Below are 18036 nucleotides of genomic sequence, written 5' to 3' on the forward strand. Positions count from 1 at the left end.
ATCGCGTTCTAGTTGAACAAGGAATTCGCATGTAAAATAGATGTTTATTGATTTTTACAAATACATAATAAATTCATAGTTGGATACTTACGAGATAGGATATTACGGTTTTTTTATTTTCAAAAAACCAGCAGTATTTGAAAAATACTTCGCGTTCGCCTCATTTACTCTTTTTTCCGCTGCTTGGGGATTCACAATCTCCAGACCCTGAAAAAAAAATATTAAAATTTCTCTCGAACATTTTATTGTTGCGTTATAGTGTAGCGCGCGTAGAAAACAGAATTACCTGTAGTGGTGTAAATGCGACACTTGAAGCTGTACCGGATACTTGTTTTTTCACTGTAGTACTGCCCCCCCATTGCTGCTGCTTCTGTAAATTTTTCTGAAGAGTTTTCGATATCCGAACCTTCGTTTTCTCGTCAATTTGTGGCAACCTTATGCGGCCTGTACCCGTTTTGCCGATGGTTCCTCGAGAGTAACCCAAGTCCTCTTGATACGCATCATTTTCAATCTAATGGACCAATAAGAGTTTTTAATCATCTGTGCAATGACTCCTGCAATGAAGAACAAATCTACAAATTTGGGAATACAACACTTACATCGGCAAAGTTCATGCGATTAGCGTGTTTCCGGAACTCGGTAATAGCGTAACGCTCTTTCATTTTTCGAACTCGTTTACCTCCGCGCTTCTTCCTGCCTGGATCAATCGGTTTGGGTAAAGGCTTGACGAATTTCACAGGAGGTGGTTCTTGCAGCTTATCTAACTTCTTTTCTATCTCATCTCGGAGCATTTGACCAATATGACCATCGGTACTTTCGTGACAAGCATCGACTCTTGCTGCTAGCATACTTTTTGTAGCAACAAGCCTTGCAGCTTTTCTACGTAAATCCTGCGAATAGCATAAACGTAGGATAATAAAAATGACAAATCTTGCAGAATATTGAAATAAAGAATAGATATAGGGAAAAGTGTAAAATGTTCTTACCAAAGGATTATCCTGCACTATTTCTGAATAGTATATAAAGCCCGCGTGCGGTAGAGCAGCTACTTGAGAAAATCCAGACAAAGTTTTCTTCTGAGAACCCAGAACTAAAAGATTGCAGGCTGGCATCTTGGACAACTTTGTCAAGCCACCAGCAATACCTACGAGAAAAACAAACAGCAAAACTCGTATAGTCGATCTGTATTTTGCTGAATAATGATTGTTAGCCTACCCATAATTTTTGCTGCTGTTGATGCTCCAACAATTATGGAAAGATTTGGTGCTATGAAAGCCATTCTACTTTCAACGTATTCAAAGATCTTCAATTTGCAATTATTCAATTCTACAGCCATATCACAAGCTTCACAAATGGCGTCTTTTTCCTCATCGGTCATAAGTTGTCTATTGAAAAGAAGAAATGGATAAAACTAATAAGGATTTGTATAACTTGCCACACATTTAGCATTAAAAACGAGCAGTTACCCTTGAGTTGTGGAGGCAGTTACTGAGACTACCATGATAGTAGCCTGGGTCAAGAACTGCTGTAAAGTTTCGTTGTTCTTAGCTTTATCTAAATCATTTCCTAATTCACGAACTGTCATCACATATTCCAAAGGGCCAACAACCAGTGATTCCAGTTCTGGAAATCTTTTGGAATATTTGTCCCTTGTAAACCGATGAATGATAGCTGAAAATTACACAGGTTGTGGAAATGATGTTCTGAAAGGTGTGCAATGAACAGAACAGAACAGAACTTACCAATTTCATCATCAATATCAACAGCAATATTATTTGCTTCTACAATAAGCTGATATTCTGGATCAGACTCAACAGGTCCAATAATATCAGATGATTTCCTGGGTATCTTGCCATAGCTGTCTATGAGAGATATGACTTTTTGCAATTGTGGTGAGTCCCGAAGCTTTGCCAATTCTCTAACGGAAGCAACTTTTATATCTACAGATGAAATGTAAATTTGATAAATATTCACAGAAGATGAATGATAATTTGCGATCTTATTGTGGGCAAATTGGATAACAGTTTAATAAACAGAAAGCTAACCTTCCTCAATCGGTCTGGTAACTGCAGGTGGAATAAACTCCGGTTCTGCCTCTTCCATAAACTTATCTGCATCATCATTTTCCTCTAAATCGGCCAGTAGCTCGTCCGCCAAAGACATATTTGATATTTAATCAAAACACTTGGAGTTTCGCGTTATCAATCACTTTATAAACTTCATCGCAGACCACCGATTTCACTAATTTCTGTGCATGTTTGGACCAATTTGGACCATGATCACGTTTAGATCAGTTTGGTTCAGACTATGAAAAGCGGTAGTATTATCGTTGAGGTATTATTGGATCCACTTGGATACGCTAGTAGTGATGCGATGTAGATGCGGCACTGATTTCTATATTAACAGATGCGGCGATGAGAGGCCCTTCGTCCCTAGGCTCTGTCTCCAGGCTCTGGCTAAGCTCTGGATGTAATTGCTGCCATCTGGTAATAGCTATAAACGACAAAGACTAGTCGATAAGAATGTTATTCTCACCCATCCATTCACAATGATTGACAGAATACGAAAATAACATCAATAACATCGTTCAAACGTTGACTGAAGAATGTTTGAAACCATTTCAACACTTTCAGCAACCATTAGGATTATGTCGAATATTTGAAGTCTACTAGGACATCTGGTTAAGAGGACTTTACTTTGTTGTTGATTTCATACATTCTCAAAAAAAAAGAGAAAATATGGCTGATTCAAAGGTGAACAAACAGCATCAGAAACTATGACAGCTCTATTCGTTTTTGTGCATTCTTCAATGGATTGAGTAAATCTTATACTATATTTATTTTACTCTCACAGAAAATGAAAAACTCTTGGACGCCTTGGTCATTCGACTGCGGTTCAACTGGAATTGTAGAATCACCTGCAAAGCGGCCTAGATCTGATATCAAAAGAAAAGAGACACCGGTGCCTTCAATAACACAATCCTTTGTAACTACCAATAAAAGAGAAAAATTGAGTAGTTTGCCAGAGCTTCTCAAAGCCTGTGAGCCTCGACAAGCTTCAGAATTAGCTGTGAGCCGACAAAAGCAAAAAGAAATTAGCGACTGGTTAGATTCTAGAGCAGCAAAAGCCAAACCACGTGCTTTAATACTTTCTGGTCCTTCTGGATGCGGTAAGACAGTCAGTTTCAAACTTCTCGCCAAGGATAACGGGTATGAATGTATTGAATGGATAACTCCCGCTGATCAAGGCACAGATGAAAACAGTGGGTTTTTTTAATTCATGATTTCAATACCGACTGGAAGATCAATAATTCATCATGTCTTCCACAGATAGATATACACGACAGACAGACAAATTTGAAGATTTCATGGTTCGAACTACCAGATATAATTCTCTTTTTGATGATTGCTCAAGGCTTTTGATCGTTAAAGATTTCCCAAATATTTATTTTACTGATACAGATGCATTCATCTCCTTGTTAGAGTAAGTTATTCAATCCTAAAATATCTACCCAACAAGATTCTTTGACATATTTTGCCAAACGATCACATTTAATGAGCTAAATTCTCATAATATATTTTTCTATTGCAGGCGATACTTTGCAATGGGTAAAGAATCTATCATATTCATTTGTACTGATACTGGTGGTATTGGAGTTCTACAGAATCTGTTCCCTCCAAAAACTAGAGAACGATTTGGAATTGATCATATTAGGTGGTTTGAAGTTTCAAAAGTACCTAATAACTCGAATTTGCTTTCGACTAACTAAAATCAGTTAACAGTTAAAATCATTCCACAGTATCAACCCAGTTACCCAAGTAATGACCAAAAATCTCTTGAAAAGAGTTTCTGGAATTTTTAATGCCAAGGCATCCCATATGATGAATGTCACTCCAGAGATTATGGAAGAAATATTATCCAATAGCATCGGAGATATTCGAAGTACAATCATCAATCTTATCTTTGCCTCACTCAAAGGTATGACAAAGTAATTTATTAACATGAACATGTTAATACCTAATTCAAACTTTCATGGTCAGTTGAAAATAGCAAAAAGGGATGCGAAGCCAGAGGTCGAGGGGAGTCTTTAGGCCTACTACATGCAGTTGGTCGTGTGATTAATCCCAAACGTAAGTTGTCCATCAACGTGCCTGACCAGTAACTTTTTATATTTCGATATTTGTTATGAAAAAGCAAATTTCATTAAAACGTTCAGGTATTGTAAGTGGCAACTCATGGAAGTTCCTTCATGACCCAGACGAAATTGCATACTTCTTTCAAACACAACCATCCACTTTTGTGCGGTTTTTACATGAAAATCATTTGAATACCACAAGAGCAATTGAACAAGCTAGCACAGCAACAGATATACTGAGCGTTGCAGATTTACTCGTGAGTGAATGGAGAGTAAGTATAAAACATGTGTAGCAGCGTCATAGTAATATCAACGGCAGATAGATAATTTATATCAACATTCTTCAGGATGCCAAATTAGGCCGGCTTGGACTGTCATTCTGTATCCATGGAATAATGACAACTAATGAAAACCCAGTAACTGCATGGAATCCAGTTAGGAAACCACCTAATGATGAAAAAGTGTAGGTTGAATCATCACGACTAGACATGTAAACTGCTGAATGATCACCTTATGCGATTTATAATTTTCAATCAAAAATTCAATGCAAGTTTAAACTTCTTTCAGTTCCAGGGATCTTGCATCTGCTGAGACTTCTTGGTATGAATCTTTAATCAACCCCCAAACAAACTCTGTATCGGTTAGGACACTAAAAAATTGAGTTTTGATTCGCAATTACAATGTTAATAATAAATTGAAGTTTTGTAATGAGATGAAAATGTGATTTCTCTTGTCATTGCCAGTTGATTTAAAAATATACATAAGACTTTTATACTACCCGCGAAAAATCCAGTAGTTAGACAAGCTTTGGTTGGTGCATCATAAAGAAACTCTAGACACCCCTTCTCGAATTCAGTTCTCCCCTGTTTTCAAAATCTTCAAAGCTCATTGCTAGCAGTCGAGCAAGCTGTCATAACAGCAGCAGCCGAAATTCGAGCGAAGCCGTGCTACTAATAGAATTATAATGCCGAAATATGTGATATACGTGATGGAATTCAGAATTCGATTGTAATATTGACGAGGCAACCAATTATTGAGCTGCCCAGTCATGGATAATTTTCAGCGTGCCATGAATCTTGGGATATTCGGAAATTAGAGTGATAATGTTCCGTTTCGAGAGTGGGTGTATTGGGATGTGCCAAAAATGTGTCGAAATGGATATCACAGTCACATTATCTTACGTGATATAACAACGACTATAGCCTGATAATTGGAGCATCAAGGTGATGTTTAATTAATAACAATCTCACAATGGCATCAGCTGCAGAACAGCAATTACAAACCACCCTGGAATTCTACCAGGCGATGGCTGACTTCAAAAACATGTTTCCTCAGATGGATGATGATGTTATCGAGGTAAGTAAAATATATTTTATTTAATATTAAACATAAAAGATTTTCAAACAATGACCAACAGCCTGCATAGCAAAAAGGGTAGTTAAATAAAAAATTTGTTTCAGAGAACAAAATTTAAGTTTCTACCAGCCCTACTAGTTTTGCACACCTTTAAGCAAACAGATGTCCATCTGAATAATTTTTATTTCTCTTCGCAGGCTGTACTACGTTCTAATCAAGGTGCAGTTGATACTACCATCGATCAGCTACTGGCTATGAGTACAGATAATGAGAACGAAAAGATTAGAAGTGAGATTGAGCAAAATGAAGAAGATCCCGTACAAGAGTTACCAACAAAACCTGAGCCCAGCACATCACTGAGGAGTATTTACAAATGGCAACCACCTCTCCTTGGTCCTTTGCCAGATACATTTCTAAGGCTTCCACGACAATGGGGCGAAGGCTGTGAGGCATCTGAATCATGTAGTACACTAGAAAGTTCTATGATTGAAGATCAACGTATTGCAATGTTCCTTCAAAATGAAGAATTCATGGCTGAACTAAGGTGGAATGAAGACTTTCTCACAACTTTGGCCAGTGGTAAGTTAGGGTTTAAATTTTTAATAACTAATGAATAGATTGCAAATTAAATACAGTATCAAATCAATGCAGGTAATTATCTGAAGTTCATCAACAGAAAGAGCCTTTAGATGCATTTTCTTTGCATTTCTTTTTTGAATACTTGCAGATACAAAATTAAAAGAATGTGAAAAATCTACCGATACAGTTAGCCATGATGACGAGGATTTGTTTAAAGAAAGATTGAAGAACATGGGCAAAGGTACGAAGAAAACGGATTTATATAATACTTGATCATCTTTGCCAAAATGTTAATCAAAGTGATATATGAAAAATGTAACCAATACATGTATTACATATACGCTAATTTTGCTTTATGCATCATTTCAGTATCACGGCGTAAATTTGCCCAACTCACCAAAGTTTTTACGCGCAGTAAGAAACGGGGAGGCAAGCAATTATTACCTCCCACACCTTCGTGTGATGATCTTTTAGAACCTGAGGAGGCATCTCGATCCCAAAATTAAGCTTTTTCTCGCTATATAGTCTCATTTATTGAAAGATAAAACTTCAATAATATTAATCTATTCAAATTTGGTATAATTTCTCATTCAATTTGCAGAGCTGAAAAAAATCTAGTACCTCGTTAATTAGAGAAAACGAATATATATTTGCGAGACTAAATACCGTAATTAATAAATAATATAAAACTATTACTAAACGTACATATTACACACTTACAATGAAAATGATAATTGCTTGAGAGGTGCATCAATGTTAATAAATTTAATCTGCCCCTGAAAGAGGAATTAGATTGTGTAATTAAATTAGAAACATCAAAATTAATTTTAGTTTTTTGATACTAGAGGTAGCTCCTTAATAACATTTTCACTTTCATTCTAGTCAAAAGAGTATTCTATGCGATGAAATTCAAAAAGAAAAATTTAATCTTTAATCGAGGTGATTCATAATTAGCATTGGCTTATCTCCTTTTAGAATTAATTGTACAAACCCTTGCTAATTGTACAATATTCTATTTATGATGCAAATCAATCAGCAATCTCGTTGCAGTTAGTAGTATTTACAATATTTCGCATGTACTGAATACCATTAGTAGAACATACATGGTAAAATTAAAGATTTAGTTTGGGGTTTGTGCCACACCAGGATGGATCGCTCATAAAACCGATGCTATAATATCTGAGTTACAGCAAGTGTTAATATTTGACAAATCATTTGAACAATTAATCCCCCCCGTGCGAACTTATTCAGTTTCGGGGTTGTTGAAGCAATAACTCCGCCCTGGTCAACACGTCTAGTCATAACTTATGTTGTACCAGTCATGTAATATAATGATAATATTCATCTAGTATAGTTTATATGAGAAAAAGTAGAACCGAACTCAAAAGTAAACCTGCATACCTAATAAAGAAAATACAGAACAGAAAGTTAAGAATAAATTAATCTAATAATGAATTATCTCTAATTTTTTCCTATCGTGATCTTTTAAGATCAGTTGATTCTTACGATTAGTCTGTCTTTGGTTGTTTAGTCCCAGCTATATTTACGCCATGATCATCTGTCTTTCGTCTAATCATGCTGAAAATGTCCAGCTCATTCATATATTATACAAGGGAAAAGTGATGTACAACATTCTAACAAATTTAACATTTTATTATCATCTTCATATCTTATGAACTAATAATTGGTATGATTAATTAGTTATGCACAAGTGGCATCAGGCTGTTTAAAAAATACTCTTGCGCCAGAGAGACTGTAATAAAGCAACTGAAACTCAGCATTTCTTTCTGCTAGCCGTTTAACAGTCAAAGCCCTGGTTTGTTGCAATTTTTCATCTCCAAAATCGTTTTTATTCTGCGCTGCTATCCTTTCTATAGTGATTTGTTCTTCTACAGTTTTAAACCACTGAAGACCATCTATTTCCGTACTTTGATCAAGAAGAGCATTGATGTATGCTACTCCCATCGCAAACCCGTCATCAGTGAAGGCTGCACCGGTCTTATTTTTTTTAGACATTTTTTCTTTGTTAGCTAAAGCATTGTCCACAAAACTGAGAGTCAACGGTGGAATAATAGCATAGAATTGTTGTAGGTGAACATTTTTTGGATCGCGAAATGCGGAAGCAAATACATCTACCAGCAATCTAAAGTACTGTGTACCTTCGGTAAAACTTTGGACCAAATTTGCAACATCATCATCAAGACGCTTCCCTGCTGCTTGCGTTGTTGTGGTAAAATTGAGTTCTGTACACGTGGATTCAAAAGAAGTGTCGATGTTCATATCTGGGAGAAAAGAAATTGCATTAGAACAGGCGTGCAGACCCCCAGAGCGAATCAACCTGACATAACCGAGAGCATTTCCTATTTGAGAAACCAGAATTCTGAATTGATCCAAGAAACTGAGACCATCTGCAGTCATTCCCAATTTGCGTATACCCTTCTGAAATTTTTCAGCCTTCTCATACGTATAAGGAGTAGCACCATTATCTCGCTGCGATTTAATGAACCTAATATCACGTATTAGTCGTGATTTTATATGTTCATCGAACAAAAATTGCGAAAAAGTATGTAACTTTGCACGAAGGAACTGGTAGACGAAGTTCACAGTTGTACTCATAATTCCGTTACCATGCGTTCTGATGGAGTTTGCTATGTGTCTGATGCCAATCGTATTCAAATATTTGTTAGAACTTGTTCGCTCTATGAATGTTTGTGTGTTCAAATTGTACAAGTATTTAGCAACAAAGGTATTGATGTTCCGCATTATTTCCAGTGCATCTAAGCCCTGTTCTAAATTTTGCATTGGTAAGTGATCCTGAACCATATCCAGGTTCAATTTGTATCCAGCTAATCTTCGCATTGTTCCATAAGTTCTCCAATCATGTAGAGCAACAGTTGTGAGATTGTAGAACATGTCATCTAAATAATGTTCTATGAATCTCTTTGGGCTTATAAAGTTATTAGAAACAGGCAGTGGTGAAGCTCTGACGATTCTGTTTGAGTTGACTGCGCCAGTTTTGAATGGATTCGAGTCATCCAACTTCAAATGTGCATGTACATGTAATCTCAAGCTTGTTTCAATTTCGTGACAAGCAGGTTCAAGGACATTTTTTATCAACATATCTCTATGCTCTTTGTTTCTGTGTTCTGCTGAATTTGGGGGTTCATTACTAGCTACAGCACTGTTCAACGCGCTCAACAAGTGGACAATTCGACTAATATCAGAATTCCCATCTATGACCATGCTTAAATATGCAGGAAGCATGCTTCGGTGGTGTAGTACAACTGAATAATCGCATGCTTCGGATACTAGCTCTTGCAATTCGGCAATGGTATCATATGCGTCTAAAAGACTCCTTAGTTTTGTAACTTCCTCTTCCTTAAAGCTGTCTGTGAGTTGGCTAGCAGCTGCAAGTGCGCACCGCACAATAAGTCTTCGATCCCCCGTCGGTGGACTATTCATTAGTCTCACACTTAAGCCTACTAACGTCAACGCATCAAGCTGCTCTCTGGTGTATCCTTTATCATTTAACATCAGTCCTTTTTTGGCTGCATCTAAGATGATGAGAATTTGGTAACTTAGATGCTGGATTACATAGCTTTGGGACAGAACCACCTCAGACCCAAGCGTGTAAAAAGTAGTCTCAAGTGATTTTTGAATTTCTATAAGCCTGCAGACAAGTTGAACAATATGGCGGGTCATAGGCTTCAACAATGCAGCGTGAAGATTTGTGACATAAAAAATATTCTCTTTTATCTGTAGCAACAAGTTCAAGAATTCGATTAGCAAGTGGCATTTTTTCTCAAGATCTGTTAGCTTGAATTTCTCGAGAGGATGTACCATCATGTTTTGCATATCTACTGACCATTGGCCTGCTCTTCGAGCCAAACAACTGGTTAGCTCGGGCAGTTTCTGGATTCTGCTCGTGAGGATTTTCTCACCAATCTGTGGACTGACCTCCGGTCCAGCGTCCTTAGGGATCAGAGAAGCCAAGAATTTACTGGGAACCCAAGTGACATTGCCAACAAGAGTGACTGAATAATGTTTTTTATTCACTTCGTTCAGTCTTTTTAAAACTTTTTTATCCATGGCTCCAAAAAGCTTCACAATAACCACTACTCCGACATTGATCCTTATCCAGTTTTGATTGAAGGCTGAATTATCTCCTGCTTTTCTTTCCACATCCAGCATTGTGTTTTTCAAATAACAAGCTATGTGATTCTGCATTATAGGAGTCTTGTTTATATCCATTGCCCTATCAATTGCCTTTAGGAATAAATTATTTGCCAATAGCTGGTGGCGTAGATCTCTCAACATCTTTTCAAACGTCCCTAACTTTGATTTAGGGATATTGAACTGTTCGGAATTATGCAGCATCGTCCTAGCACGTATGCAATACTGGTCCCAAGCATCCAGTAGCGCAGGATGAGCATCTATAATCTCATCAAGTGTAACAAAGATAACAAACAAATCTATCAGATGTTCTATAAGTAGTGGAAAATAAATATCATAGGCATTACTTGTCAAGTTAGACAACTGTTGAATTGTTAGATTTGTTACTACCGAAAGTCTGTTCACATATGCAGACAGATCTTGTAGGATTGACAAGAGGATATTAGCGTTATCCCCTTGATCGTTGTTGGCAACTACACTCGCGTCTCCATAGGTAAATAGTTTCTGATAAAACTTCTTTGCTTCAATTTTGAGCAGTCTTATTTCTCTGCACGTTCCGGCTACTGCAGCCAATAGCTTTGCTAATGTTTTGTTCTCCATTTCCACCATATCCATAATGCTCATATCTTCGCGGGGTTTGTACACTAGACGAATTGGACCCTCAACTATGTATTTTAGGGATGAATCAGTAGCCCAGCTGACGTCTTGCGTTAATTTTTGTAGAAAAATCCCTAGCTTTCGAAGCTGAGCTTCACCAACTGTTCGATGAATCGCTTCATCCCTCTCAGTGTTCCACGATATGGAATCAATCATCTTTGATATTTATTTGGCAAATCCGACTTTGACAATGATTTGTGTGACTATTTGCGTGATATGGCGTACCTTTTTTTTTTTAATCCTTAGGTATAACCCTGTTGGGACATGTTACGAATGTCGCATCCTTATTCAGAATAACAGTAGGCTCAGAATACAGCCGAGGCTCAGAACTAAGAGCTTGCGTTGCCAGTTTGACAGATGATTTAAAGTTATATTAGAGGGAACATGTCTGTAGCCCGTTACATTAGCAAGGTGTGTATTCTGGAGCGTGTTCACTGAACGTGTACTTCTAGTACAATTGATTGCAGTTAACGCACAGTCGGTATATCAGAAATGCATTTACTGATAGTTAGTTCGTTGTAGTGAGCTCGTCACCTCATGATGGCGCAGGATTCAAATTCTTGTGAATCCCCCGCTTCAATCAAAAGATTGTTGGTCAATTCTTATTTTTAATTAGAACGTATGTACGTACGTACGTATGTACGTACGTACGATGTACGGGCGCACGGGCGTACGTATGTACGTACTACATATTATACTGATCTAAGTGACATTTCGCCACAGATCCGCATGTGCTTCAGAAATATTCACGATATACTCGATGAATTATGTGGATTGGAAATACACCCGGAGTGTTGCTTCAAATTCACAATTTTTATTTACATCATTTATTCACGTAACAGTTGTGTAGCAGTTATTATTTCACACTATCAATGTCTTGTCTCTTTACAGCAAATTCAATAGCTATCTGTCTTCTGGTTTTAGTAAGATTTCTATGCCCCGGACAGTCCAAGTTTTCCCGGAAACACTTCTTTCTACAGCACTGTCGGCAAAGTTTGTACTCGCATTTGAAACCCTATGAACAGATGCGATTCAAAAAAAATGTTGCAATAATTCGTAGAAACATGTGATAGCATTTACTAACCAGTGGATTCGGGCAATCTGTACATAAATCTGAACTTCTTTTAACTGAATCTTGTCTATTAGGTCTCCGAGCAATTCGGCGAAGTTTCTTTGAGCGCTTACGCGATATTTCGTTGCCATCTTCGTCTTTGTAATCTTTTTTAACCATGTTGTTTACTTGTTCCATTTTTTTCGCTTCAATTTTATTTAAATGTTCTTGGGGCGAATCTCTCACGTAAGGCTGGCAAAGCCATGGCGGTAATTTCAAGTTGTAATCTGAATTGTGTAAAAAAAAAATAGATAATCAATTTTTATTGCTCAACACCAACAAATACTACCAAAAAAACATCTCACACTGACCACTGCTCTGGGGATCCCATGACAGACAACCTTCGTGATACGGTAAATACCGAGCCCTGAGCGCTTCCACAACCCCCCGAAATGACTCCATGGTGGAATTTCTCGCTAGATTCCCCCTCTCCTCTTCATTTCCTGGTAAACAAAGTCTACACTCAAGTTAAACGTATGCTGTATTTGTATATGGTGAAGGAATTCTCGTTGACGAAGTTGTGATTTGAGAAAGATGACGTGAAAATCGGGGGAAAAGAATAAGGAAACTTGACGTTATTAAAATAGTGATAAACATACATGTGTTGAAATAACTTGAATAAGTGGCCTCTTATGTAAGAACTTGGTGCAGGATATCGTTCGACAAGGTCTAAGTACTCCAAAGCTGGTTCCCAAGCGGGAGGATAACATCCTTCAAATATAAAAGGATTGTATAAATTCCCTTCAGCAGTCATCACTCCTTCAACATTTGTTTCTTGCATACATCTATCCGCGTCCTGTACAGTTTGTATATTACCATTCGCGAACATTGGAACTTTAACATGTGCTCTGTAGGTTGAAATAATTAATATTAATTGATATAATCGTCAGGATTAATGGGTTTCAAAATACAGAGAATGTACCTGACAGCCTTGATGTGTTCCCAAGATGCTAAGCCTGTAAGAGGTCCTTTCTGATCTCTCGTACGGCCATGAACTGTGAGCATAGCTGCTCCCGCATCTTCCAGCATTCGAGCATAATCAATTGTCTTTGAAATTTCAGGAAATATTCTGAGCTTACAGGTAACAGGTATTTTCAGGCCTTGACTCAATGTTGAAACTGAAAATTGATATTCTGGTTAGATGGGTACCTACTGTTTTCAACTATCACTATCATTTATTATATGAGTGATATCAGTTTCCTTCAATTCTTTCAACCTGTTATACCTACCAATATTCTTTAACAGCTCCCAATCATCTTGTAAAAATGCTCCGTAATGACCTCGTTTCGCAATGGCTTGTGGACATCCAAGATTTATATCAATAGCTTCACAATAAGGTTCTGCTAGGAGCGCTGCTTCTAATAATATTTTCGGATCATTACCACAGAACTGTTGAAAGACGATAATTCTCGTTACCAAACCTTAGATGAAAATCTCGTGAAAGAAAATTCGAAAAAAGAAATCTAAGATACCTGTACAATTAGCGGACGATCCTCAGGGCAGCTGGCAAGTGCTTCGCGCCTGTATTTTGGGTCCCTGCAGAAGACCGACGAGTGTAACATTGGGGTGTAGCAAAGATGAGATCCATGTCTGCGGCAAAGTAATCTCCATGCTAGTTCACTAGCATCTACCATGGGTGCAACAACGTATCTAGGAGAGCCCAAAATATCGCGCCAAATATTACCGTTGGCCTTTTCAGATACATTTCTGGTTTCTGTGGTCGCAATCTCCATCTATACGTTGAATAAAAAGTAAATTTTTTTTCCTCAATGCGTTTGCTTAAAAACAGATTATTGACATATCTTGTATATTATTATTTGGATCACGTTTATTATTGTAGAAATATTTGACGAGCAGACACGCATTATCATTTCATACTGCAGAGGGATGAAAACGACCACATCGCATGTTTACAGATACTTATAGAAACAACTACGGGGTGTCCCGTCCTGGCACAAAAATGGCAGCTAGGTTTCTCTAATATTATTTGTCATGCTATTTTACAACTTCTGTACCAACCTGTGCCATAACTCGCAGCTGAAATAAATCCTATTCTAAAATTCAATTATTATGTCAAGATATTTTTCATTTATTTCATAATTCTTACGCCTCGAGAGATTTATAAATAAATTTTACCAAGAATTTCACTACTTCTATGATTATAGGAGAGGACAGAAGTCCCGCTGGATGTTTAATGACTAGCAAAGTTATAATAATTTCGTTTAATTTTCATATTTATTATCCAATATAACGTGGAATTAATAATCCTATACAAATATAAACAGTGTAATTTAAGAGTATACGAAATAACGGTTGGACGGCAACAAAGTTCGTTCTAGCAATAGCAATACATATTATAAGAAAACGATGATACAAAAAGAGAACTTATTGTTAATTTTATTGAAAACTATTCCTAAGAATCACGCGCTTTGCTATTATCATCGATTGTTTTCGTTGATGTGTAACAATTAGGTGGTGGAAACGGAAAGTGATTAATTTGTGTCGGTGTTCTGGGTGACGCAGGTTTAGATAATTCTGATTCAGGAATTGGTGACAACTGGGCAATTTCCGTAACATGTGGTCCCATTTTGAATCTCGGTCTTTTATAAAACGATGTCCTTCTTATCCTGAGTGTTGATTGACTCCTTTTTGGCGGTGCAATGGGGACTTCGATAATTGATGGAATCACTTTAATTCTATGTCTAGTCGGTAGTACCAATGGTGGAAGTTTAACGGGTGGCTTGAACTGCACAGCAACAATTTTATCTTCATTTCCGGTAGAAGAAGCATCCAAATCAGATCTGACTTCCACAGCCTCTTCAAGAGCGGCGTCCTTTCGTTTTGCACTATCATCATTATCAGCAGTCATCGCTGGATTAACTTTATTTTTTCGTGTTCGAGAGGACTGCAGATCTCCGTTTATCGACTTTTGACGCGGGTTCCTCCGCAATCTTGTTCTCAGAAAGGACTGGATCCTTCTTATAGTAAGACAAGATCTGGGGCCTCTTTCTTTATCTGATATCCCAATTTTTTGTTGTCCAAATTTTTGCTTCGTAGTTGATGATATAGTGTTGCTTTTCTTTTCGCCAACATTCGCTGATTTTCCCGCACCGCTGATTATAGAGAAGCAACATGATACAGGCGATGGTGTTGACGGTTTGAATTCGATCGATTGATCCTGACGTTTTTGAACCACGTCATTCGAAAAACTCTGTGATGAAACTTCTATAGATGTCTCCGTGTCGCGAGTTTCATAAGAAAAGTATAAATGAAAATTTCTCTTGTCTTTAGCGACATTTTTATCTGCATCGGAGCTGCTACAGCTCGTGGATTGTCTTTGATGAGTAGAGCATATATAAACACTTCTTTCACTATCATCATTATATTCGTTGGACGAATTAGATTTTCTGAACTGATATCGTACCCTTTGATTACCCATATTTCCATTGAAAAGGGTAGGGCATTTAGAACCATAATTAGGATCTTCATTTTCCTCCGATGAAACGCCTTTAGCTATTTTTCTATCTCTTTTATTGCGTACGTATTCGTAAGTCGTTATTCCTAGACATGCTATATAACCGTGAAAAAAGCACAGGTGTATTAAAAGCGCCGCAGCAATGGCCGACAATATTCCAACAAGCGAAATCACAATCAAAGATCCAGTCCCAGGTGTAGATTGAGCTGTGGGTAGCGTCACGTTATCCATACTTAAATGCCAATTAGTTAAAATATTCCCATCAACATTAATGAGTGCAAGTTCAGCTACTGAAACACCTGTAACAGCTAATGCCGAAACAACGGCGGAAATGACGCAGACTATGAATGCGATATAATTTCTACCCCCGATGCAATTATTCAACCATTTGCAATGATGATCAAATTGAGCGATGCATTTATTGCATATCGAACAATGTTTAGTTCTCTTATTTGTAGTGTTGATATTACACAAATGACAACGACCGTTTTCTATAACATGTAAATGTTTAGTTCTATCGAATTCTGGTATTATTTTTCTCGATGATTGTGCTCTAACTTGTGGATCAGCAGGATCAAGTAGAAGTGCTACAAGATGCGCAGCAACATGTAGAGTAAATGTAACCCCGATGAGCGCAGATACAATTGGCTGAATATTCGGTCCCGAATGTGGTAGAACGGTTGTAAACGTACCGACCGCAATGCCGAACAGTGCAATCCAACCGACCACTTGTTGAGGGTGTAAAGGAAATTGAAGTCCATGTAAACGTCTTAGCTGACTTTTTTGTTCCGGATTTGCGAAAGCGGTGCAGCAATTTTGAGCTGTACAAAAACGCGATATTCTCCAATTTCCTTTTCGCATTCCGATTATTTTCTCTCATCCTCGCTCTATCGTGGGAATCGTAGCTCCACTGGTTACTTTCGTTTCTTTTTTCTTTTCGTTTGTTAATATTGTCACGAATTCGGAGTTGTTACCCACGTTTACACTCGGACTTATTTTAACGATACTTTGATTTTTTTTAATCCTTTATTAAGATTATCGGCACTTTACAAGGAACAACTTCATTATTATTAAGCTTCAGTGTAAATACGTGAAGAGTTTGTCCGAGACTAGCGAGAGATACGAAATTCCGTGCGGCATTTCTATAGGTATGTACCTATAGCTACAAGACCTCCGCCCTGTGCTTCGCGAATCGATAATGGCATGGCAACCTCAACTTACTAGTTATACTTGTACATACGAATGAAAGAATAAATATGTATGAATATACGTGTACGTCCATTAATGTGTGGCAAGGCTGGCTGATTCAAATTATCAAATAAAATTGTAGAAAATCATGGTATAAGTGAAGAGTTTATGATCACTAGCAATTATTCATATTATAAGAAACGGTATATGAAACTACAAATTCAATAATAATTGAAAAAACCGCCGAGCCAGTCCGTCCCTTCCTCCCGGTGCTAATTCAATACCAGCATTCCGGATTGATTTGAATTTATAGACTCCACTTTGCAATTGAATGGAAAATTCAAAGTAATCTTTACATGCAATTTGATTCTAAGGTGTGCAATCAATTGTACACTCGGTTGAAAATGGGGTGAGGATAAAATAATTACCTAACACATTCAACAATTGGATCAATGGGTTTTCAAAATTAGGTATACTGACCTAGTTTTAGGCAGGCTACCCTAAATTGATGCATTAAACCGTGTAGCATGAGCTGGATTATTTGTAACTTAAGATAGCAACACATATTCATAAAATAACTAAGAGCTTTGAGAGAACTAAGATTTGTTGAGAGAAAGAGACTCAATATTATTTACACACAAGAGAAAGACCAAGCTCCAACAGAGAGCGTTACGCAAATTCCTAGTCGTCACTAATTATTGCCTAATTATCAATCCATTAACCAACAATGACGCAAAAATTGTTTTAAATTTAGTCTAATATTTCCAAGATTAGTTTCACTTAAATCAGTGAAATCTACAAGAAATGAAACACATGTTAGGGTTAATACAGTGATTACAGCATGTTCCAGGTTGTAGAGAAGGTGAACACGACCTGCCCTAACCTCATTTTTGTCACATCAATTACGTACAAGATAAATATACACAAGATATCGACTGAATGGATGATTGATTATCAATGTACAGAAAAGCTAAAATAGAAATATTGTCATACCATATAATCAAATAGATCAATCAATACGCTCATAAACTTACAGTGTTGTTCATACAATACGGAGTGATGATTTGGAGGTTATTTCACTATGCACTAGATTCAACGTTGGATCCAGGAGTACGGAAATCGTAGATGAAATCGGCTCGTCAAATATAAATATCCGTAAACATATCCATATATGTTTGAAAAAACAATGTATTGTTTTGTATAATCATGTCTTTACTCAACACTCGTATACACACGTCACCCGCCCATTCCCGATTAGCGCTTGAATTATTTTCCAACTTTCTTTCTGACAATGAGTATTGCACTCTGTGTTTTTTATACAAAACCAAAATGAATTGACTGTTTTATCCGTTCATCGCATTC

General features: G+C 37.3%; 6 protein-coding genes across 8 annotated transcripts; 2 read left to right on the forward strand and 4 right to left on the reverse strand.

Moving 5' to 3' along the window:
* Positions 1–24: 24 nt before the first annotated feature.
* LOC105683478 (U4/U6 small nuclear ribonucleoprotein Prp31) lies at positions 25–2336 on the reverse strand. Its single transcript, XM_012396092.3, has 8 exons — positions 2046–2336; positions 1743–1940; positions 1467–1671; positions 1216–1385; positions 987–1144; positions 600–890; positions 287–511; positions 25–207 (listed from the first exon to the last, which is right to left on the reverse strand). Exons 1-8 carry the CDS (start codon positions 2161–2163, stop codon positions 103–105), a joined length of 1470 nt encoding a protein of 489 aa, XP_012251515.1. The 5' UTR covers positions 2164–2336; the 3' UTR covers positions 25–102.
* Positions 2337–2358: 22 nt separating this feature from the next.
* On the reverse strand, positions 2359–11368 carry LOC105683456 (WASH complex subunit 4). Of its 3 annotated transcripts, none has more exons than XM_048660143.1 (2): positions 8230–11368; positions 2359–2493 (listed from the first exon to the last, which is right to left on the reverse strand). In XM_048660143.1, the coding sequence occupies exons 1-2, from the start codon at positions 11054–11056 to the stop codon at positions 2360–2362; spliced, it is 2961 nt and encodes a 986-aa protein (XP_048516100.1). In that variant the 5' UTR covers positions 11057–11368; the 3' UTR covers position 2359. The 3 variants fall into 3 exon arrangements, with proteins under 3 accessions (XP_048516100.1, XP_048516099.1, XP_012251476.2); XM_048660142.1 differs by lacking the exon at positions 2359–2493 and adding an exon at positions 7706–8100; XM_012396053.3 differs by lacking the exon at positions 2359–2493 and having other exon boundaries at positions 7706–11367.
* LOC105683364 (cell cycle checkpoint protein RAD17) lies at positions 2565–4844 on the forward strand. Its single transcript, XM_012395901.3, has 9 exons — positions 2565–2753; positions 2854–3262; positions 3330–3483; positions 3592–3714; positions 3800–3978; positions 4041–4130; positions 4217–4407; positions 4483–4598; positions 4703–4844. Exons 1-9 carry the CDS (start codon positions 2739–2741, stop codon positions 4794–4796), a joined length of 1371 nt encoding a protein of 456 aa, XP_012251324.2. The 5' UTR covers positions 2565–2738; the 3' UTR covers positions 4797–4844.
* Positions 5035–6820, forward strand: LOC105683457 (CUE domain-containing protein 1). Its single transcript, XM_012396054.4, has 4 exons — positions 5035–5491; positions 5689–6070; positions 6219–6311; positions 6440–6820. Exons 1-4 carry the CDS (start codon positions 5387–5389, stop codon positions 6574–6576), a joined length of 717 nt encoding a protein of 238 aa, XP_012251477.1. The 5' UTR covers positions 5035–5386; the 3' UTR covers positions 6577–6820.
* Positions 11369–11692: 324 nt separating the features above from the next.
* On the reverse strand, positions 11693–17932 carry LOC105683402 (tRNA-dihydrouridine(16/17) synthase [NAD(P)(+)]-like). Its single transcript, XM_012395957.3, has 8 exons — positions 17709–17932; positions 13484–13744; positions 13241–13400; positions 12934–13129; positions 12611–12859; positions 12323–12468; positions 11985–12238; positions 11693–11915 (listed from the first exon to the last, which is right to left on the reverse strand). The coding sequence occupies exons 1-8, from the start codon at positions 17718–17720 to the stop codon at positions 11757–11759; spliced, it is 1437 nt and encodes a 478-aa protein (XP_012251380.2). The 5' UTR covers positions 17721–17932; the 3' UTR covers positions 11693–11756.
* On the reverse strand, positions 13828–17693 carry LOC105683401 (palmitoyltransferase ZDHHC1). Its single transcript, XM_012395956.3, has one exon. It carries the CDS (start codon positions 16345–16347, stop codon positions 14425–14427), a length of 1923 nt encoding a protein of 640 aa, XP_012251379.2. The 5' UTR covers positions 16348–17693; the 3' UTR covers positions 13828–14424.
* Positions 17933–18036: the final 104 nt, after the last annotated feature.

Source organism: Athalia rosae, chromosome 1 (assembly GCF_917208135.1).
Source record: "Athalia rosae chromosome 1, iyAthRosa1.1, whole genome shotgun sequence".
NCBI lineage: Eukaryota > Metazoa > Arthropoda > Insecta > Hymenoptera > Athaliidae > Athalia > Athalia rosae.